Here is a 24286-nt window from a genome sequence, read left to right on the forward strand (position 1 = left end):
ATAGAAGGTCAAGAAAGTGAGGCTAGTAGGGTTCCGTTTTTACCGAGTTAGGTGACGAAGTTCTAACAACGAAAATACACTCCTGGAAATGGAAAAAAGAACACATTGACACCGGTGTGTCAGACCCACCATACTTGCTCCGGACACTGCGAGAGGGCTGTACAAGCAATTATCACACGCACGGCACAGCGGACACACCAGGAGTCGCGGTGTTGGCCGTCGAATGGCGCTAGCTGCGCAGCATTTGTGCACCGCCGCCGTCAGTGTCAGCCAGTTTGCCGTGGCATACGGAGCTCCATCGCAGTCTTTAACACTGGTAGCATGCCGCGACAGCGTCGACGTGAACCGTATGTGCAGTTGACGGACTTTGAGCGAGGGCGTATAGTGGGCATGCGGGAGGCCGGGTGGACGTACCGCCGAATTGCTCAACACGTGGGGCGTGAGGTCTCCACAGTACATCGATGTTGTAGCCAGTGGTCGGCGAAAGGTGCACGTGCCCGTCGACCTGGGACCGGACCGCAGCGACGCACGGATGCACGCCAAGACCGTAGGATCCTACGCAGTGCCGTAGGGGACCGCACCGCCACTTCCCACCAAATTAGGGACACTGTTGCTCCTGGGGTATCGGCGAGGATCATTCGCAACCGTCTCCATGAAGCTGGGCTACGGTCCCGCACACCGTTAGGCTGTCTTCCACTCACGCCCCAACATCGTGCAGCCCGCCTCCAGTGGTGTCGCGACAGGCGTGAATGGAGGGACGAATGGAGACGTGTCGTCTTCAGCGATGAGAGTCACTTCTGCCTTGGTGCTAATAATGGTCGTGTGCGTGTTTGGCGCCGTGCAGGTGAGCGCCACAATCAGGACTGCAAATGACCGAGGCACACAGGGCCAACACCCGGCATCATGGTGTGGGGAGCGATCTCCTACACTGGCCGTACACCTCTGGTGATCGTCGAGGGGACACTGAATAGTGCACGGTACATCCAAACCGTCATCGAACCTATCGTTCTACCATTCCTAGACCGGCAAGGGAACTTGCTGTTCCAACAGGATAATGCACGTCCGCATGTATCCCGTGCCACCCAACGTGCTCTAGAAGGTGTAAGTCAACTACCCTGGCCAGCAAGATCTCCGGGTCTGTCCCCCATTGAGCATGTTTGGGACTGGATGAAGCGTCGTCTCACGCGGTCTGCACGTCCAGCACGAACGCTGGTCCAACTGAGGCGGCAGGAGGAAATGGCATGGCAAGCCGTTCCACAGGACTACATCCAGCATCTCTACGATCGTCTCCATGGGAGAATAGCAGCCTGCATTGCTGCGAAAGGTGGATATACACTGTACTAGTGCCGACATTGTGCATGCTCTGTTGCCTGTGTCTGTGTGCCTGTGGTTCTGTCAGTGTGATCATGTGATGTATCTGACCCCAGGAATGTGTCAATAAAGTTTCCCCTTTCTGGGACAATGAATTCACGGTGTTCTTATTTCAATTTCCAGGAGTGTAGTTACGACCGTTACTGAAGATGAGGACCGCATAAATAATTCCCCCTACTCTTTATTCAAAATGTTCTAGTTGCAGTCGATACATCAGCATATTAATAGTAGCTAAGCTTTCGATCCAAATCATGTTTGCAGGAATGCAAATAAAATCCTGTACACGTGGTAATTCAGATCCCAGTATTAATGCCACCGCGTTTTAGAAGTGCTAGCATTCCCATTGCTAGCTAGCTTAAGAAACACTTCGGCTAATGAACGTTTTCTGGCTGTGACGAGTCTAATGGAGAATTCGAAAGTTGTAGAATACGTTTGGCAGCTATGTAGCCCTTTATTTCCTGTGGTGATGCAGAATTATCCTACCAAATTTACTTTCTAGTAACAGTATTTTGTTATTTCGATAAACATCCCTAATGATTGTCACATAAGCGGTGACAAAGGTAGAAAACTCATCTTTTTGAGTCCACAAAGCTCTAGGCAACAGAAACTGCAGATCATTTTGCCATTTTCATTGCGAAATTTTCGGCTTATTCCTGTCTGGGATAATAATAGAGGGTTGTTTGCCTGGGTTGTCTGCTAGCGTAGTGAAAGGTGTTTGTTACTATAATGGAGGTCTGGTTTGTTTTCGGTTTTAATCTCGATGGAGGCAGATAGACTAACAGTAAAGAAATTTTAAGAAATTCTTGCTACCTTTACTCTGTATCGGCGCCCTGTGGATGTCAATATGAAACTCTTGTAAAATTTTATACTTGTTATTGCCTACTTTTTCCGCTTCTGTCAATAACTGAATTGACTTAAGTGTGGCACTGAATGATTTTTAACTGAATTTCGTTATGAATCTTCACGCATTGCTAAATTTGCACGCTTTCATGGTATGTCAACAACGGTAATCCAGTATGACTGGTCTGAACGTTGACACAGACCGTTTCGCGGCCGAATGCACACAATATTTTGCTAATTGGTAACGATCTTGGGTACTTCGTCTTACTAAAACAGTTATGTTATCTCGAAAAGCTGAAATTCATTTTTATTAGTACAGTTCATATCTTATATTTACGTGTTGTGTTTAACACGCTAATCAGCATTAATATAGTATCACACATGATTGAAAACAGTCTGAGAAAGTTCAGAAAGGTTTTCAATTCCACGCGTGTGCATAGTATGTTGGTAGCACTTCGTCGCCTTTCCTGTTATGCTGTGTAGCAGACTCTAAAGCTGTGCGAATCAGCATAACGAAAAGGCGAGGGGTCTCGCTGCTTTTGTCCACGACTGTACGTAAATGATCTGCCGAATAGACAAGGTGAGCAGCAATCTGTGTCAGTTTTCTGGTCATTCTATCGTGTACGGGAAGGTGTCGAAGTTGAGTGCCTATTGGAAGATAAAAAATCACTTGGACCAAATTTTTAGTTAGTGCGATGAATGGCAGCTAGCTCTAAATGTATAAAAGTTTAAGTTAATGCAGACGGGTAGGGAAAACAAATCTCTAATGATCGAATATAGCATTTAGTAGCGTGCTGCTTGACACAGTCATGTTAACTAAATATCTAGGCGTATCGTTACAAAGCGCTATGAAACGGAACGAGCATGTAAAGACTCTAGTAGCGTAGGAGACTTCGGCTTGTAGGGAGAATTTTAGGAAGTTGAGTACCACTCCAGTGTTTGTAACCAGTGGCAGGTCGGATGGAAGATATCGAATCAATTTGGAGGCCGGCCAATAGGCTCTAACGACAAGCAAGATCACTAATGAGACCATCTGGAGAAAGAGAATTTGAATCTGCCTGCGGAACCATTCTACTGCCACCAACGAACATTTGCGTGAGAACCACGTAGATAAGAGAAATTAGGGCCAGTGCAAGGGGTGGAAGAGGAATGGAAATGTGTAGCAGTGGTAAACAGTACCCTCCGCCAGGCACCATACGGTGGTTTGCGGGGTGTGCAGATGCAGATTCAAATTTGATGAAGATTTATGTATTATCCTCTTCATTTAAGGTAGGTAAGGCATGGATCTCTGGCACAAAAATTTTCATTAAGTTCCTTCAGAATGATCCGCGTGGAGTACATGCGAAAATTGCTACAAGTGGTTATTACATCGATATGAGAACTATGTGAACTATATGTTGCCACAAGGATGCCAAAAAGGGAAATATAGTTCACTTTATATAGAAAATAGTTCGCTGCGATCCAATGGAAAAGGGGAAATGTATGTCTACATCTACATCAATATACATACTCCGCAATCCACCATATGGTGGCTGGCGGAGGGTACCTCGTACCACAACCAGTATCTTCTCTCCCTGTTCCCCTCCCAAACAGAACGAGTGAAAAATGACTGCCCCTATGCCTCTGTACGAGCCCTAATCTCTCTTATCTTTGTGGTCTTTCCGCGAAATATAAGTTGGCGGCAGTAAAACTGTACTGCAGTCAGCCTCAGATGCTGGTTCTCTAAATTTCCTCAGTACCGAGTCACGAAAAGAACGCCTCCTTTCCTCCAGAGACTCCCACCAGAGTTCCTGAAGCATTTCCGTAACACTCGCGTGATGATCAAACCTACCAGAAACAAATCTAGCGGCCTGCCTCTGAATTCCTTCTATGTCTTCCCTCAATCCGACTTAATAGCGATGCCAAGCGCTCGAGCAGAAGTCAAGATAATTTAAAAACCTATTGGCTTTTGTGAACCGAGAAGCAGCTGTATATGCGCAGTGAGTCAATGGGAACACCACTCATATCAACGAGTAGAAACTGACGACTGCGTGCAAAGAAGAATGAAATTTTTTTCACTTGTCATAAATGATACTGAGTGAATACCGCAAAAGGAGCGTAGGCAAACTGAAGTAAAAATACCTAGAACAGGTTAAAATAAAAGTCAATATCATCTCATTCACAAGGGCAGGATATAGGGCCACCAGATGATTTTGTATTGGTTCGATGGTTCAAACGCGAGACCTGAAGTTCGTATTGTCTAAACACCATATTCTGGTACAATCATGAAGGACCAGTTCGGTATTTATCAAGCTCTGTAGAGATGTTCATCCCATAACGGGGATAACAGGATAAAAGAATCATTCTAATCAGAAATGATGTCTGTAATCAACATCGACATTATGTGTAACACCACGGTAACCAATACACTCTGGTATTTACTGTGGCGTGGAAACAAATTGCCTCCGAATATCGTCTTGAAGAATTTCTTACCACGCCTGAAACACATGCTGTATCATTTGAACAACATAGCTGTCAGGATGCTGATATCCGGCCGCGGTGGTCTCGCGGTTCTAGGGGCGCAGTCCGGAACCGTGCGACTGCTACGGTCGCAGGTTCGAATCCTGCCTCGGGCATGGATGTTGTGATGTCCTTAGGTTAGTTATGTTTAAGTAGTTCTAAGTTCTAGGGGACTAATGACCACAGCAGTTGAGTCCCATAGTGCTCAGAGCCATTTGAACCATTTTTAGGATGCTGATATGAAAATGTACGTCTTCCTGTGGCATCTCACACGCGGTCTACCGAGCGAGGTGGCGCAGTGGTTAGCACACTGGACTCGCATTCGGGAGGACGACGGTTCAATCCCGTCTCCAGCCATCCTGATTTAGGTTTTCCGTGTTTTCCCTAAATCGTTTCAGGCAAATGCCGGGATGGTTCCTTTGAAAGGGCACGGGCGATTTCCTTTCCCATCCTTCCCTAACCAGAGCTTGTGTTCCGTCTCTAATGACCTCTTTGTCGACGGGACATTAAAAAAACACTAACCCAACCTAACCACATACGGTCTACGTCTGAAAAATCAGTGGCCCAGGTAGGGCAATTAAAGATCCGTACTCTCCTCAAAGCATTTGCAGTATGAACTGCGGGGTCGGGCCTTCCATTACGCTGCTGCATCATACTATTTGGCTCCTGGTAATGAGGGGTATTAAAAAGTGATGATTTTTAAGTCCGATAATGCTAGTTTAACAATTTGCAATTTGATATGTGGATGTTTCAAAATGTAAGTGTAACAAAAGTCTTACTTCTGAGGTCTGCAATAGCAATCGTTTGGTAAAATCCGACCCTATCAATGGGGAAAAAAATCAGACGCCAGATAAATCTCTGTAACGAAATAAACTACTTCGCTTACCACTTAGACATTCTATATTTCACATTTCTGCTTCACTCCAGATACAGTAAATTAGTTTCAATTGAAACTTCCTGGCAGGCTGAAACTGTGTGACCGACCGAGGCTCGAACTCGGGACCTTTGCCTTTCGCGGGCAAGTTCTCAACCATCTGATCTACTGAAGCACGACTCAGGCCTGGTCCTCAAAGCTTTACTTCTACCAGTATTATCGTCTCCTCGGTAGCTCAGATGGTAGAGCACTTGCCCGCGAAATCAAAGGTCCCGAGTTCGAGTCTCGGTCGCGCACACAGTTTTAATCTGTCAGGAATTTTCATATCAGCGCACACTCCGCTACAGAGTGAAACTCTCATTCTGGAAACATCCCCCAGGCTGTGGCTAAGCCATGTCTCCGCAGTATCCTTTCTTTCAGGTGTGCTAGTTCTGCAAGGTTCGCAGGAAACCTTCTGTAAAGTTTTGTAGGTAGGAGACGAGATACTGACAGAAGCAAAGCTGTGAGGACCGGGCGTGAGTCGTGCTTCGATAGCTCAGAAGGTAGAGCATTTGCCCGCGAAAGGCAAATGTCCCGAGTTCGAGTCCAGGTCGGGCACACAGTTTTAATCTGCCAGGAAGTTTCATATCGGAGCACACTCCGCTGCAGATCGAAACTCTCATTCCAGTTTCAATTGAAATAGAAGTAGTGAATCAATTAATTGGCTGTTGTTTGCCTTATGTGAACAAACTCATCTCTTGGCCCCATCCCCTTATTAATCTTAACAGTAAACCATGCACTAGTCTGAGGCCATTATACAAACAAAATGTCTACCTGTACCCTGAGACTCAAGTAAAAAGTTTGCTGTGGCCCTTACGTATATAACCAAAATAGCCAATCAAGAATGCGAGGATGCTGCACGAATTAGTGTCAGCGCTCCTGCTTCTGCGGTGAACTGTGCAGCACTAATGTGCAGTTCTCCAACCCCGCTCGTAGCCCGACTAACATTTCAAACACGAGGTTGGCAAAACCAAACAGAGGCAAGTATCTGCAACACATAAGTGAAACTCGAGTTTGCAATGTAACGTCATATAACATGAATCAACACAAGAATAACGCGATAACTGTACACGTTTACTCATTCATATACGTCATCAAAAGAGTAGAAACTTTAGCCTCTGAAATTCTTGCATACTTCTGGCTTTCATGTCTCGAAATTCTACACCATTCCAACATCTGCAGCAGCAACAACAACAAATTCTGACGATATGTGAAACTTCGATTCGGCAATCTGCAGCTCAATAGTTATCCGTGCAAGTAACCCAACGTATTACGCTATTTATAGTTTTGGGGGAAATTTGTTACTATCGTTAATACGAGACTTTCAATGTAAAACGATTTCCACAGTGCGGTAATTTAAGAAATACACCGATATCCCACGTTAAACAATTAGCACCACGTGATATTTCAACAAATACAAAGATAGCTCACGTTAATCAATTAGAACATAGCAATATTTAAACGAACATAGGAAAAATTAAATTTATATACTAGCACAATGGAACTAACACGCTTTTGCTACGTAAGTAGTCTATATTGTGCAGTGAAGAAATCATCCTTTCATTATCAGTGCGTTAAAACAATGACGTCACTGTCAGGTTACCTAAAAGCAGTCTAGCTCAATACCTTTACTGTTGACTTGTAAATAGTGGCGGGATATCTAAACACCGCTAAATAACCACCCTGCAGGTGGTTGGAGGGAGGGAGGGGAGAGGGCCTCGATTTTCGGCGTGCCTGTCCAGGTGGATAAATAGATATTTCTAGTCACTCGCACATCACCATCACAATCAATGGTCTTTTGTTTCGAGTCATCACGCAACCCACAACTCAGTGCAGGGACCAGTAAGCGCCACCAATCTCAATATACATGCTCAAAAAATCTTTTATACAGTTTGTCTCTCAGGCGTTACAGATATTTCCAGGTATGAGACGCTATAAACTGATATTTATAAAGATCTGTAAGCGATACATAATTAATAGGTGCAACAGCAAGCCCTGGTTGATCATTGCCCTTGAGAACTATTAATCCGTATTTTCTATACCTCGCCATTAGCAAATGTCTCAATAAAGCTACAGTGCACGTGAATCGCAGCAGTTGCTTAAATAACTGTATTGGCAGCCAGTTACCATCTACGTCGGAGAATATGTGGAGGATTTTACATGTTGTTATTCTACAGCTTTTAAAAAAAAGCTTCATAAGCTGTTACTGTTCCCACACGTGCTCAGATGCTGTAATTCCACAGGTCTTAACATACTGTCATTGCACAGGAGAAGAAACAATCTGCTCTTCTGTTACACTATGACTGGAAACGTCAATTACGTCAAAATACCTACGTGTAACCAGTTTCAAGTGGAATGCGCACGTAAAGCGAAAGCGGATGTAATTCATCATTGGGTTTCACAAAACACTTATTCGACCGATTTTTGAGTATTGCCTATCAGTCTGGCAGTCTTACCATGTCAACTTAACAGAAAATGAAGACTAGAGTGATGCATTTTTCCACGGGGTTGTTTAGCTGGTACAAGATGATAAACAAAACATAATGGGAGACGCTAAAAGAGAGGTGATGGGCGTCAAGGAATGATTTACTGTATGTGCATTAGGGAGAAACCAGATACTCTTGACCAGATGTATGTTGTTAATGGAATGGCTGAATTTTGTGTCATGCATCTGGTATCATCTGATACTTAGCCAACAAGAATACACTACCGGTGTGCTGTGTTTTGTTGTGACGGAGTACTGCCTCTTCTCTGTGTTTCGTGTCACTGTTGACACCAAGTAAAGGAAAACGAAAATAATCAAATTTTGGATCTCGCTATCGAATAGGCATTTAAAACTCATTTTGTTCTGAACAGGAAACAAACCAACGCTGCCCATCGATACTAGGAGGCGCATTAGAGACGCGATGAGCAGCGATTCTGTAAGCTGACTACAGCTGCAAATCGCCGGATACCTCTTGTAGTGTTATCATTATGGTATTTAAACGAGAGAAAGCTGTTTCCAACGTTTGGATCATTAGCCCCGATGGACAGGCTAAAATATAACGCTAAACAGGATCACGCTACAGTATAAGTGCAAGAAGATGTCCCACATTTATATTTTTGTAGAGACATAAAAAATGATACAAAATGTACGTTATGCCACTATTTACTAAATAACTTCTTCTGGACGCTTTGGGGTAATAAATTATATATTTAACCAGCGGGAGGAAGCCAAGCTAGCGTCTGTGTCGAGACCCACGACCCTGGCTGCGTGCAACGCACTACCGCAGCGACATTATCTAGCCATCATTACTCGTTTAAATATAGTACAGTCGGTGTAAAACTGCTTATTGTACTGGTCTTGCAATAAAGAAAATGTATAAGAGTGATTAACATTAATCACCTCTCATTTCTGCAAATATCGCCAACGAGTAAGAGACAAGTTACATAAAAAGTTGTAGGAATTTGTGTACTAAGTAAGGGTGGACATTCATGAAAAACAAACAATATTTAAAAGATGCACCAAATACTCAGTTGTGAAGATATGACAGTGACACTGTGTACCATGCTTTATACAAAATTAATACATTTACTGTTAAGTTCCCTGTATTATATATATTTAATTTTTTTATTAAATGTAAACAATTTTTTTGAAAAAATAATGTATGCGACTTTGTCCCAGAAACTGTTAAAAGGATTTCAACAAAAAATTTCTTTTTTATCTCTTTGTATATAGTAAGCTTCTCTTATCCGGTTTTTTACATGTACCTAATATCAGAATTTTAATAATTTTTTAATTATAATTCTGTAAGCATAATATAAAATTCAGGCAGAGTTCCAAGCACTTTTCCACATATCACATCTTACACTCATAACTTCAAAATTTTCTCTTGAGACATTTATTGGGTTTGTAGGAATAAGTACATAAATTACATAATTATAGCCTTGATAGATTCTGAGAAAAAGGCACATAAACTTTAAAAAATACTACTTTCGGAAAATTCAAATTAATATTCAACCCAACGTCTTTCCTTATGTCACCTCTACAGATGGCCTCACATTTGTACTCAGCGTCCTCTTTCCCTTCAAAGCCTCTCTTCTTGTTTATTTTTTCCTGCATTCTTTCCTTTACAAGGTTTTCAACTGACTTTTCAGCTGCAAAGGAGCACTGTAAATCCTGAGCTAAATTCCGTATGTTACAACCCATTCTCTCCAATGCCTTCATCCTCTCTACGTTCCAGTCATTAAATACAAGAATTTCACATAAGTTGGAATTCTGACAACTGTAGCATATAAAAATGTTGTTTTACGGCACCGTTTCCATATGAGTCAATTTAGAGACTTATTTGGATTCTGGGTTTTGCCATGACCACTATTTTTATAAGTTCAGGATCGGCCAAAGCAGTGATGAATACAGTCACTTTCCCCCAGGGGGGATATATAGCTTGATTGGGGTGGGGGTGGGGCAGAGGACAAAATTATAGGCTTAAAATTTAAGTGATAGCGTTTTAAAGACGCAGCAACGCTCTTAATATTAAAAAATTTTCATGAATAGCTAATATACAATTAAATAATATGTAGGTTAAGTACTAAGCTGTTAGGATAAGCCTAAGTTAATTATATTAACTAATAAAATAATTTTATTGCATGGAAAAAATTCACATTTACATCAGACTAATTCGTCGAGGCTTTTTTACAGCATATCTCTTGATGAGGTCATCAATAAAACTTTCTGATGGCTCGTCGTCCCCTCCAGTTGAAATCTTCACACAAGCTTGGAGCGTTTCCTGACCCATCCTATTCCTTAATTTTGTCATCACCCTGTTCATTGTATTAAATGACCTTTCCACACTCCAAATTGAAACGGGAATGCACAGTACACATTCAGCGAGTGTCCGTAGTGCTTCGTAGCCGATGTCGGCTCTCAGAATGAAAGAAGCAACATCAGAAGACGTATCGTCTGATTTATTACTACCTTCGTACCTAAAAGAATGCAAGTCTACAATAAAAGCATCGACGTTTTTAAGTCACAAAATCAGGCACAGTTCTTTACAGTCATTATCACTAAACTCTAGAAATTTTATAAAACTTTCAAAATATGCACTTAGTTCCATCACTTTTATTGCCTTCTCACCAAACCGTTGCTCAATTTCATCAATCATACTTTTAACAAATTTCCTTGCGCTTTTCATAGCTTGAATCTGCTCCTCTAACTTCGTGAATAGCACAACTTTAACTTCTGTTGCGTCCTCCTGCAGTTTTTTATTTTTTTATTTTATTAGGAGTTTCATTTTCTGCTCTATGTCCATCGCAGTCACAAAGACAGTCGATGTGTCTTAAATGTTCCAGAGTTCCAGAAACAAGTAGAGGGATTTGCGAAATTTTAAGTGATAGTCTCTGCAAAACCTTACATAAGTTTGAGACTGCATGTAACGTATCGTCTAAAATCACTAAACCTACAATGAAATTGTAATTCATCATTTTAACAAGATTCCTCCAGCTAAACTTGTTAAATCCGCGCCGTCCTTGTGTATATGTTTACATGCGATTATAATGGACTTGTAGGTTAGGAAAATAGCATGAACTGCGCGATAGGTACTTAACCATCGCATATCAACTGCTTCGGGTATTTTTAAAACGGGTTGCTCTGAAGCACACTGAATTTCATGCAAAACATTTTCTCGTTTGGAAGAATCATGAAAAAGTTTGTAAATGTCTTTAACAACATGTAATGTGCGTTTTATAATAGGGTGTTTATTCCTAGAGTTGGTGGCAGCAATTGATAAAACATGTGCCCTACATTGAATGTATGGCAGCTTATGACTCTTTCTCGCTGACAACCGAGCGCAGACTCCTGAGATAGAACCACTAAAGTTAGCAGCACCTTTGAAAGAACAAGATAATAATCTGCTATAAGAAAGTTTTCTTTTCTTTAGTTCAGTATCAATTCCTGTAAATATGGATTCAGCTGAAGTGCTTTTCAACTCAACGAGACATAAAAACCTTTCCTTCACTTCAAACGATGGAGACGGTGCACATATCGAACTACTAAATACAGTTCACTTTGGTCGGAAACATTTGTAGATTCGTCTGCCATTAATGAAAAATATTTTACATGGTGAAGTGTTTCATCTTGAAAGTCTAAAGACTGTCCCAAACAAGTCAACAATTCTGCCGCAGTATCCTTACTAAGATATGTGGACCTTTGGCTCTGAAATTATAACCATTTTTCATTATTAATGTCGCTTTTCAGTACTACCATACGTATTAGAGGTTCATATTTTGTTGTGTGGAGTATTTCTTCCTTACTAAGGAAATACAGACTTCGAATTAACGATGACAATGCTTGGCGGTTTAAAGCTTTTTCATTTTCATTTTGTTTAAATATCTGTGTATGACTTGGAGCGTTTTATCCTTGTAATCAACAATTTTCAAGTGCAACGGCTCTTACATGTTTTTCTGAGTTGGCGTGCTTTTCTAGCTTTCCCGTGCTTCAGACAGCTTTTCTAAATTTAGTGATAGGTACAGAAATTAGCACCCCTCCTGTTTTCTGTAGAGCTTTGATATCGTTTTTAAATGCATTTCACACAATTCGCAGAAAGCCCCACCCCGCTCGTGATCAAAATACAAACAATTGTACTTACACTCCCATTTCTGCTGATACTTAATCTCGCGTTCAATACTTTGTTTAGAATTGCATTTTACGGACGGGCCAGAAATAGCACATTTATCGTTTGGAAACTGTGGAAGGGAAACTGAAGACTTGGTGGACCTACGCAATTCATCGCCACAATCACTAGCACTTCTTTCAGCAGACTCACACTAGTTTTTGTCTTTTTATTAGAAAAGAAAGAAATTAAAGTTTGTTGTTTTGACATTGTATTTCGGCAAAACACTTCTTTTTATGTTATAAACTGACTAAGATTGCACGTAGTACACTACATAAGCACATCACACTTCCATAGTAACCTGTCGACTGACTGTTCAAACCTTACAACAGTTTCAACAATGCACTGACTTTTAATACAACAATGAAAGCTTAGATTATACTCGTAGAGCAGCGTTGCCAAACGTCCCACACATGGTGGAATGTAGCGCTTCTTTAGGCAAAAATTGTGTATACCCATTGACATTGCGAAAATCATTGTCAAGTGTACACAAATATTCGGTTTGAGCTTTGGACTCATCGATTAGGAAAAATCTATATGAGTAATAAATCTTGGAAATATTCTCAGTAATGCAATAAAAAATTGAAACAATATTTTATAGTGTCAGATGTTCCTTCCAATTCCGTAGCAATGCCGGGAGACTTGTTTTGCTACATAATGTTTATTCTAAGGGCAAACAAATTATAGATACGAGTGGTGGATAAGAATAAAGTTCTCAGCTAGGGTGGGCTGCGTAGCTGAGGGATTAGCCCACACGTTAGGCCGATTGGAGGTGCAGTGAGGGAAGACATGAGAGAGGAAAGGCTGACTTATTCCACAATCGTCGTTGCCAACACACCTTGAACGCTTAGCTTTACCGCACACTTATTATACAGCAACTGCTGATTTGTTCGTGTTAGCAATAATAATAATAATAATATAAAAATCGAACCGATAAGTAACGAAACCAAACTATAGGGACCCAGCCGCCACCTATTGTGTTACACATTCAGTTTGCTTGTAAGAACTGCATGTCATCACGACTTGTCCATAGTTGACACCAAACTTAGTTAGCAACAGCAGCTGGCGTAATTTAAATTTTGTTTCAACGGTACAAGATAACAGACCAGGTGATAATTTTTACGTTTCACCACAACCATAGATATGAATTTCTCGGGGGGGGGGGGGGGGGAGATGATTTTCCAATTTCCGGGATGGGGGGGAGGGAGAGTTTTGCCCCCGGGCCACCACCTAAATTCATCACTGGGACAGATACCTGTGAGTGAGTTTGACAACATCAGGGATGCAATTCAGAATTTTGTCCTCGATAATGCAGGTGTCGTTCCCATTCTTAGCCTGTACATTTTTGGGCCAGTTAACGTGGAATGTTAATCTTTTAACACCCTGTGGACACGTGACGTCCATACTGTACTTTTCATGCCACTTACAATGGACTGGTTCTGCCTGCGAGCCTTGTTATAATATACTTACAGAGTGTCTGTCATCGACTTTGTGAGTCTGTGTTGTGTCCACTAGTGCCCTTTACATCTTCCGATATTTTGCTCTTCATATCACTGGCAAGTTTCCTCAGTCTAGAGCCAATGTCTTCTGGCTATGTACAATGCTTTCGGCAGGCTCCATCCTTTATATACATACAATAGAAATAGGTTCAGAAGTACATACAAAAATTCATTTCATAGACCGCTGTCACTCATTTCTTTTTCCGTCGAAAACCTGTTGTCCTCATTTTATATCGTTCACGCCGCACACTGTCAGATTACGTCGTACGGCTGAGATGCCGTATACCTCTGGTCATAGCGTTTTGCTATTGTTGCTGAACTGTTGCATCGAAAAATTGCACCTCTCTTCCCTGAAACTGTTCTGCACGATCGCATAAGTGCTTTACACGTAAAGAAATAGCTCACTTCTCTTAAATGTTCTTAAACAGATGTCTGTATAGGATAAACATTTATTTTTCAAGCTTCATAGACTACAATTGCAATAAGACGATTTTATAAATAACAATGTTGGTATAATAATTTACAGTAAGCCACAATGACGTTCAAAAATGGAAATGTAACAAAATTCTTATCGCCAGTGTGTGCAGCCGTAGTCGATTGGTAGAGCGCTCGCCTGTTGCTGAAACTTCAGTTTTATCGGTGCAGATACTTTTCCCTTGGTGACTGTCCTTTACCAGAGAAATAACTGTTTCCAAACTCCAGATAAATCTCCCAATCAAAGCAAACTGAATTCACTTCCAGTGTAGACGATCTATATTTCATATTTCTCCTTGGAAGTACCCGAGTTCCATCTGAAATTAACTTCCAGTACCACAAAGTACAAATTACTAAATACTCAATATGACAACCAGTGAGTTTACGATACACAGTAAGCCGCAGCGTTTACTCCACGGAGGAGCCGCGCGGGATAGCCTTAGACGGTGGCTATTCACGGTCTGCGCGGCTGCCCCCGTCGGAGGTTCGAGTCCTCTCTCGGGCATTGATGTGTGTGCTGTCCTTAGCGTAACTTAGATTAATTAGTGCGTAAGCTTAGCGACCGATGACCTGAGCAGTTTACTACCGTAAGAACTTACCACAAATTTCCAAATTTTTTACTGCAAGGAGGGAAAAGCAGATGTTTATATTACATAGCTGACATGGATTAAACTGCTGAAAATTATGTCCCGTTGTTAATAGAAAAGAGAACCGGGAGTATAGTGTAGGAAGTAGTCAATTATCTGAGACTGGATAGCTGTGGCACGTATCAGTACATCAGTATGACAACAGGGTTTACCATTCTTGAGACATATGCGTCCTATTGCCATAGCCACCAACTCTGCGCATTATGGATACAGGAGTTGTAGAGTTATGGGACTCGAGAATCGCTGCTTCCTGAAGCTTTTCATGAGACGGTCTACGCACCTTACCTGCACAAACAGAAGACTCGTCGCCAGTCTCAGCTGAATGCTTCTGCATTTCTCAGTAGACCGTCTCTACGTCTAGACTACGAAAGTCTCTTTCGTCTATGGTACAGTCTCAGTGACAAACGACAAACGACGCATTGCAAAGACTTCATATCAACCCAGCTTCCAGTAACCAGTTCGCAGCAGTTCGTAGCGGCACCTATTTCAACTGTTGTCTGCGTATTCTTCACATACAGGCAATTACTTCTACGGTCTTCTCGCGCTGCATTCGCCCTGGTAGGACCCGTGCATACGCTCTTGGCACGCTCTGTAGTCATATGCTACCACAAGCCGCCTGTGTGATCTGTCTGTATGAAGCTCATGCCCCAATGATTTCTTTAAGCCCTAAACATGACGAATAGCTGAACACGCACATCCTGGGGGTGGTTGTGTTGTGATCCTCGCCTCAAATGTTCCAGCAGCATTAAACGAACTCCACAGACATCAGATGTACTAAAATCACTGATGATAAGCTCACATACGTATCAAATTTAAAAACATGTCCCACAGACATGAAAATACCGGAGAATGGTTTTAAAATGGCTCTGAGCACTATAGGACTTAACATCTTAGGTCATCAGTCCCCTAGAACTTAGAACTACTTAAACCTAACTAACCTAAGGACATCACACACATTCATGCCCGAGGCAGGATTCGAACGTGCGACCTTAGCAGTCACGCGGTTCCGAACTGAAGCTCCTACAACCGCTCGGCCACTGCGGCCGGCCGGAGAATGGTTTGGCTGCATTCTCTCGAGGAATTCATGGTGAAATGGCTCGATCAGATCCGCTTCATGTACTAAAATTCTTGATTAGAGTAATATACGAAATCATCAACAACTACTGCCTGTATATGACGGTAGCAGTCCTCTGGGATGGGAGCTAGTTTTTCTCCACGTCTGCCACATTTATATTTGGTATTTCGCTTACCTCATCTTCCATGAACCAGTCACAAAGTGACTCTTTTGGTGCGGCGGTTGGCCTTACGAATCGTATGAGGAGTCCTGTATGAACATATTGTGGTTTTGGAAACTAGAGTTTGGTTTGCAAAACGTCTTGCTTAGAGTTTAGTAATTTTAAGGACTATGTGATACGACAGTAACTTACCTTGCAATATTTGTATCAGTTTTGGAAAATACAAATATGATGGAACCACTGTAAACATCGACGATGGGAACAACACATTTATGAGCACGAACGCCGTTTTTATAGCTTTAATCACTGGTGTAGATTGATGCAAATTCTTAATTAATGGCTTAATTAGTTATTGTAGGGTGTCAAGTCTTTAGGAAAAAATAAGATAACAAAAGTACAGTGCTAAATTATGGAATAATCTAACAGACATAATGGTAGAAATGGCATAAGTACTTTGATTACAAATATTCCTTAAGATAATTAGTTTCACGGAGATTGAAATACGATAGTCTAAGTAAGGAATGCCATTCTTTCTAATGAGTAGTTCGAACATGTCCAACTCGACTAATTAGTTAACGAAAAGAAAAGTCTGAATAACGAATCTAAGAGAGTTGCAGCCTGAAAAATTTTAAATGATTTAAGTGCACATCGTCAAAGCATGGAAAAATAGAAAAAAGTAAAATTATTAGTAGTGGCGCAATACGAATATTTGGTACGATTCTAGATTGCGCTGTTTCAACCTCAGTACGTTACATTTACATACATGCTACCATCGTGCCCGTCCGTGAAAAAGACTCGCCATAACAGTACATTAGAAAAAGATCTACGCAAAAAGTAGCGAAGTGTAGGTAGTGACTGATTTCGAAATGAAGTGTCCTACAGGGCGCTAAATTGAATGAACTATCACTTAATCATTTCTAAGAATATACTGATTGCTAGTGAGAACGCGAATTCGACTTCCTGGTACGCACAGAGCAATCCACAGCGACGATATTCAGATAATTATGTTTGTTAGTTCATTCGTAATACAGTGTAATATACAATCATGAGGTACTCAGGAAGCATCTTTTTAGATTATTAAACATGTTTCGTGCACCTGCAGCGGCGATATAAAGACAGCAAATGAAATTAAGCCAGGAGTACTTCAAGCGCTTTCTTTGACTAAAGTTTTAGTTCTGTTGTGAAATATATGCAGCTTATCAGTAAAAAAATGGAGTAGATGCGTTGATTTATCTGTTATCGTGAAGTAGAAGCAATATACAGGTAAAACTATGATAGATACCAGTGTATCTGTTTCATTGTTACATGACTCATCTCGCACTAAATTACACTATTTCGACATTGCTGTAATTCGAAAAGATTATTTTTCTCGAACCATTTTTGTGAAGAGTGAAATTTTGTATTGGAAACTTCGAAAAAATGTTCCCGATGCTCGTCATATTTCTAATACTCTATTTGTCTTTGGCAACTGTACGTACCTTTCTGTCCCTTATGAAAGACACTTGAGGATGTCGTTCGGATAATGATCGTAGGACAGACAGAAAAAATCTTCCTGTGGGTCTTAAAGATTTCAAACGTGCCAAATTCATTAAGAGATACTGAGTACATTAGTCCCAACGGCCTTTACTAGTTTCACTTTATCCCTATCAGCTCGATTCATCTCCATCAAGTTTAAATATAAGATAGCCCAGTGATTAAGGCAAATGCTCAGGAAAAGCAGCGAACCTGGCTTCGGGAGCCAGCCTGTCACAAACTTCCATTAGTATCAAAGTATTTATTCCTTTCCTCTTCATGTAACCGTTTATGTTATCAATATACGTCCGTAAAAACGATGATAAAGAAATAAAATGCATTAGATTCATAATGTCTTAAATGCACCTGCACTTTGGGTGAGAGAATCGCGTAACTCCTTGGTAACTTAATATGTAGAACATAGTTCCACTAAAATCTAGTGTGGTCCTTGTTTTGGGTGGTAGAACTCTCTAAAGCCTTGCAGGGAGTTGGGTATAAAACGCAGGATTAGTATCGTGAGATATCATAGATATTACCAGCTCAAGGTTCTGGTGAAAATTCCGAGACACACGACGCGTTCTTTGTGAACGAACGCAGAGTTGGTTTGGCTAGGACTAACCACAGTGCAATTGGACTGACTCTTCCCCTAAATGGTGTGACGAAATTCGTGGTCACCTATTAGATACTGTTGTGTGCATAGTTCCGCGTAGTCTGCGCGTACACAACTTTCCCACCAGAGAGCGCCTCGCTAAGTTCAACAGCGCAGGCACAGCGCTCGTCCGTCTCTGCACTACGAGATGGCGCTGCCATAGAGATGGACCAAATTCTGCTTCCGCCGATCCGCGTACTAATATGTAACGCAGCCAATGAGATTGCTGCTAACGTAGAACCATTTGTCCATGCGGATCACACTCGCACAGTGATACATGAACGCGCGAGCTATTATATCGAGTGTACACGCCTCCGATTAGTCAGTCTGTATTTGTCTGCACCAGTCTGTACCAGTCTGCATTAGTCTGTACCAGCCTGTAGTCAAGTTTAAGTCTGCGCCTAATAAGATTACCATATTCCTGTACATAGCCATAAAGATAAATTTATAGACACTTTTGTCAAGTATCAGAGATACATGTGAGAATAAGATTAACGTACCAATACCAAAGGAACTCCAGATTGTCAGTTCTAAATAGTATCCAGAACCAAGTTAAGTAATTTTATGCTTGTTATTATTTTCATAAATGTGTGTGAAAATTAATCAAATTCTGTTTAAAGTTGGTCACCGTCAATCTGCTACTCTAAGCGTGCAGCCGGCCGCGGTGGTTTAGCGGTTCTAGATGCTCAGTCCGGAGCCGCGAAACTGTTACGGTCGCAGGTTCGAATCCTGCCTCGGGCATGGACGTGTGTGATGTCCTTAGGTTAGTTAGGTTTAAGTAGTTCTAAGTTCTAGGGGATTGATGACCATGGATGTTAAGTCCCATAGTGCTCAGAGCCATTTGAACCATTCTTTTTTTTCTAAGCGTGCAAGTGGCATTTCTATCGTCTGACCTAACGGCAGAAGATAAACACGCCACGATAAGACCACGAGACATAGTGCTGACATTTGCGTACTTCGTTAGAGCGACAAGTCAAATAATCTGATGGTGTGTGTACTGAAGGTCTTACAGTACATACACCACAGACACCCATCTTCACACTGCAAAATGTATCACTATTTTGATGCACAATATTCAGTTTGTGTTTATGATCTTTCATAATAATATCTAAACATTTTTCTTTTCTGAAACCGTTCAGAAAATCAAGACTGAGACGGGAATCGACTCGTTCAAATTCGACGCCGGGGAGACCAGCTGGCTACCACAGCCTCCCGTGCTGACAACGGAGATGAACCCGGTTCAGTACACACTGGACTATTTGAAGACCGCCGCCCAGTTCGGGCCGATGGTAGAGGCTCGCGTCGGCCAACACAGTCAGCAGTTTCCGTTCTACATCCGCATGATCGACAAGGACAGCAGGTGGGGCTTCGACAACGGCCTGGCTTCGCTGGTGACGACGCTGCTGCAGATGAACATGGTGGGCTACCCCTTCGTCCTTCCAGACATGGTGGGCGGCAACGGCTACGGCAGCGACGTCCCCACCAAGGAGCTCTTCATACGATGGCTGCAGGCCAACGTCTTCATGCCGGCCATTCAGTTCTCCTACGTGCCCTGGGACTTCGACGGCGAGGTACGTAACTGTCTATGGACTCATTACCTTCAACACACATTATGACGCAAGGAACTTGGAGAGAGCTGGAGACAGATTTATTTCCCAGGAAATTTAACTGCAGCTACATTCGCACAGTGGTCTCAAATTCTGCACGGACAAAGTAGAAAAAGATATACTGACTGTATGCTATCTGATGATAAATATCCGTTCACCATTACATAATGCGAAATTGACAACTTTGTGTGGCCAGAGGCAGACATCCCTGTATAAGAGGAGTCGGGAAGTATTGTATTGCCAGTATAGATGTAGTAACAATAGAATGGGTTAGTCGAGAGACCTCAGTGAGTTCGAACCTAGGTTAGTCATCGTATATGTGCGGGTAACAAGTCCCCCAAAGGCAATTTAACTACCGAGTGAGGTGGCGCATTAGTTAGCACACTGGACTCGAATTCTGGAGGACGACTGTTCAAACCAGCGTCCAGACGTAGGTATTCCGTGACTTCTCCAAATCGCTCCTGGAATATGCTGGAATGGCTCCTTTGAAAGGACACGGCCGAATCCTTCCCCATCCTTGACGCAATCCAAGCGTGTGCTCCGTCTCTAATGACTTCGAAGTCGACGGGACATGAAAACCAATCTTCCTTCCTACCCTTCTGTTAATGACATTACGATGAAGTGGAGACATGAAGCCATAACCCAAGATAAACCGAGACCAGGAATTCTGCTATACTGGTGAATAGAAATCTTCGAACATTGTTGAGGGTATTTGTAAAACTGGCATGAAATCTGCAGGAGAAATCACTCTAACGTTCCAGAGTGCTTCCAGCAGTCCAGCTAGAACAATGACTGTGTGCACGGAGTTACAGTGAGGTACAATGGTCGAGCAACACGTAATAATCCACGTATTTCTGAAGTCAATGTTTAGCGACCCTCTCATGAGAAAGGGTGTTTTTACTGTTGTTAAAAAAATATGCAAAAACGTTCATGTCGAGTTCTGAAGCTGGTAACATTTATTGCCGGAACCGGTCATGAAAGTAAAGGTTATTATTAGCGAACTTGCAAAAGAAGTTTATCTTCTCTAATACATTTACTTAACTTGATGCAATCCTGTCCCACGGGAGTACTTGAATATTTACATCTGTAATTGACTATTAAAGCAGCCCTTGAGTCATGTACTAGCAAACACTTCTCTTGAAGTACTCTGCTCAACATTTACAGTAGTACACTTTCACCTGAGACCTTTTCATAGATATTCACTGCTTCAGCTGGGCGCAGTGCATCCACGCTCAGCTCTATACTGACTTCCTTGTGAGGGCGCCTCTTTGCAGAGAGAAGATGTGTCTTCTTCAGCCTCGCTCATCCGTCGTTGCAATTTGCAGCGAGACATCGCTTATGCCTTTGATATCGGTGAGTGTCACCGACTTTGGCGTGGTACCGTGGTCTTTGTTCGATACCACTAATCTGTGGGTTGACGGAACATTCTTGTAGTTGTGAGAGCTCAGGTTCTATCGACAATCCCTTTATCCCCCCGTGCTGGGACTATATGGCGAAGAACAGAATCTTGCATGCTACCACTGTATTGCGCTCAATTGTACACAGCCTGTTCAAATGCGAAGAGAGAGTTTCGACGAAGCTAAGGCTGAAGTGGTCACTCTATTGTGCTTACCATCGTTGTAGTACAACTGACTTAATTAGAGCCAAAACTGAATACGGGAGCTCCTTAGTCACACTTGCAATAACGAGAGAATTCTACTTACTGCCACTCCAAATACTCTTTTATATATATATATATATATATATATATATATATATATATATATATATATATATATATTTGCTTAGGTCGCCCTTCTACTTTTGTAACCGTTTAGCGAGTTTTATCCAACACACGTACACCTACACGACTGCTTATATGAAACATATGGGTTTGGGAGCGCACTGTTGAATATTGCTGTATTGTAGTGGAATATCGAGACTGGCATCCCTGTCGTCTTTTTAGTAGCCACTCACACCTATATTTCATCCGGTGGCAAGACACTACTGAGACTATGTGACACTATTGCGTCACTCGTTTGCTGCTCGCTCTACTGCACTGCTATTTAACATTATGTGTCGTTCTTTACAAACTGTAATTGAGGAAGGTATATTTACTCCTATTGGTAATTCTAACTAAATATAGAGCCCCTTTTAGACTTTTGCCTTCGTAAATAACTTTCCCTGCCCACTATTTGCACTCCTACTTTGCATTTAGTTGAGGAACGCTTCTGCTGAGTATTATATCATCCCTGTCGTCAGTTTCAACTTATCGATTCTGAGATTTTTTGTGGTCTATTCCGTGAAAATCCGAAAGGTGAATACTGCAAGGGTCGGCCGGGGTGGCCGGAGTGGTTCTAGGCGCTACAGTCTGGAACCGCACCACCGCTACGGTCGCAGGTTCGAATCCTGCCTCAGGCATGGATGTGTTTGGTGTCCTTAGGTTAGTTAGGTTTAAGTAGTTCTAAGTTCTGGGGGACTGATGACCTCAGAAGTTAAGTCGCATAGTGCTCAGAACCAACACTGCAAGGATTCATATGCGTATCTTTCCTGGTGATGGTTCTATTTGACTGTACCATCTTTGTTTGTTTCCTCTACTTGCTGTTCTCTACTTCGAGGTTCACTATAGTCGTCTCTTCACCTGGACACGAGGGTCTACAACCCTGTTTGGCTCTTAACCACCCTAGTACTACTGGGGTCAATATGACCATATATGTACACTGAAAATGACGGTCTCCATTGTTTTCAAAAGTGTTGTTTAAAAAGTACATGACTTTTTGAGAAAATTAATCCACTGATGTTTCTTTCATTGTTATGTGCACAAAACATCAAAGGTTATTCATGGTGTTGGTTCAAATGGCTCTGAGCACTATGCGACTTAACATCTGAGGTCATCCTTCCCCTAGAACTTAGAACTACTTAAACCTAACTAACCTAATGACATCACACACATCCATGCCCGAGACAGGATTCGAACGTGCGACCGTAGCAGCAGCAGCAGCAGCGCGGTTCCGAACTGAAGCGCCTAGAGGCGCTCGGCCACCGTCTTCACATTGACTACCGCTTGAGTTAGTATTAACCCAGTTTAGATTCTTTGTCTGTATGTTCCTTGAATGTAACATTTCTGAACATAGAATGATGACTGTTACGCTGAACGGGTTTTATACGAAAAACTTGCAACAATGAAAATACTATTTCTCATTTATTATATACACATTGTTAGTGTTGTCTGTGTCACCTGTAGTTCTACCATGCCTTATTTTACTGTGGTCAATATGGTCCGATAAGCACAACAGAAAATTACTCTACCTTGTCTTCAAATCTATTATTTTCAAAATAAATAAATTTCTCCCTCCGAGACAATTGTATTCAGTGATGTTTTGTTCAGTTTTGTATTTACTGTATATTAAAATCTGTTAATGGTTCTTTGAACTGAATAACACTGATGAAATATGACCTCAGTCTAAGTTCTGTTTGTTCCTTGAGAACAATATTTATGAAAACAGAATGGTGACAGTTATGTTGAATAACTGTAATGAATGTTTTTATGTCAGTGCATTAAAATACTGTCAGTGTTATTCCACATAAATTACTTGGGGTCATTATGACCCAAGTGGTACTCAGAGAAACAAGAAACTTTGTAACAGGACGGTGAAAAGCAGTAAACAAGAGTATCTACGCCGTAGACTAAGCAGTCTAACCCCATTCCCCTACCTCTCGGGAGAGCCAGAACGTTTTTTCAGGACACATTTTCCACCGTCAACCTGTTGCTGTCACACTGGACTCCTGCCTTACCCTCGTACAGACACAATTCCACTTCCCGTGAAACTTTTCCATTACGAAACTTCCAGGGCTCTGTCCGCGTTTTAAGCAGCACAGCTCGTGCTGTATCGCACCGTCGGTTATCGTGTTCATTCTGGATTAGCTTAACACCGAGATGCAGTTGAACCAGAGATAGTACTCTCAAAAACATTTCGTATTAGCAATTCATGACCTCAATAACGAGCTCGGTCTGACAAAATGAGTGTATACTGGGGGGAAACAAATCAACCACCGATATTTTACAGGCGCCAGAGGAAACATAACTGTTTGTTCTTACAATCCAGTCTTGAAATTACTTTGTTAAACTTTGAGACGTATGATTATGCGATACTACCTGCTAGAAGACAGCGAATGTCAGTGAACCCTTCTATGATTAGTCATCGCCTTATGTCATTGTATGTCATTTTGTGGAGTAGCAATTTTATATAAATATTAGTCATCCCCGTATGTCATTGTATGTCATTTTCAGGACTAGCAATTTTATATATATTTGGTAGTCCACAAAATGACATACAATGACATGCAGCGATGACAAATCGGAGAAGGATTCTCTAGTATTAGCTGCCTTCTAAAAGGCAGTATCGCATTA

The 24286-nt window shown here is 41.8% G+C and overlaps 1 protein-coding gene across 4 annotated transcripts in view; it reads left to right on the plus strand.

Moving 5' to 3' along the window:
* The window catches only part of LOC126281679 (myogenesis-regulating glycosidase-like), a 210356-nt gene that overhangs the window by 154437 nt on the left and 31633 nt on the right, over positions 1–24286 (plus strand). For all 4 annotated transcript variants that reach the window (XR_007551295.1, XM_049980844.1, XM_049980845.1 and 1 more), the window contains one exon: positions 19429–19860. Coding sequence is in view for 3 of the 4 variants with exons in the window: in XM_049980844.1 (XP_049836801.1) it covers positions 19429–19860 (432 nt within the window). In the remaining variant the exon portion in view is untranslated. The remainder of the gene's footprint in view (positions 1–19428; positions 19861–24286) is intronic.

Source organism: Schistocerca gregaria, chromosome 7 (genome assembly GCF_023897955.1).
Source record: "Schistocerca gregaria isolate iqSchGreg1 chromosome 7, iqSchGreg1.2, whole genome shotgun sequence".
In the NCBI taxonomy this organism is placed as follows: Eukaryota; Metazoa; Arthropoda; class Insecta; order Orthoptera; family Acrididae; genus Schistocerca; species Schistocerca gregaria.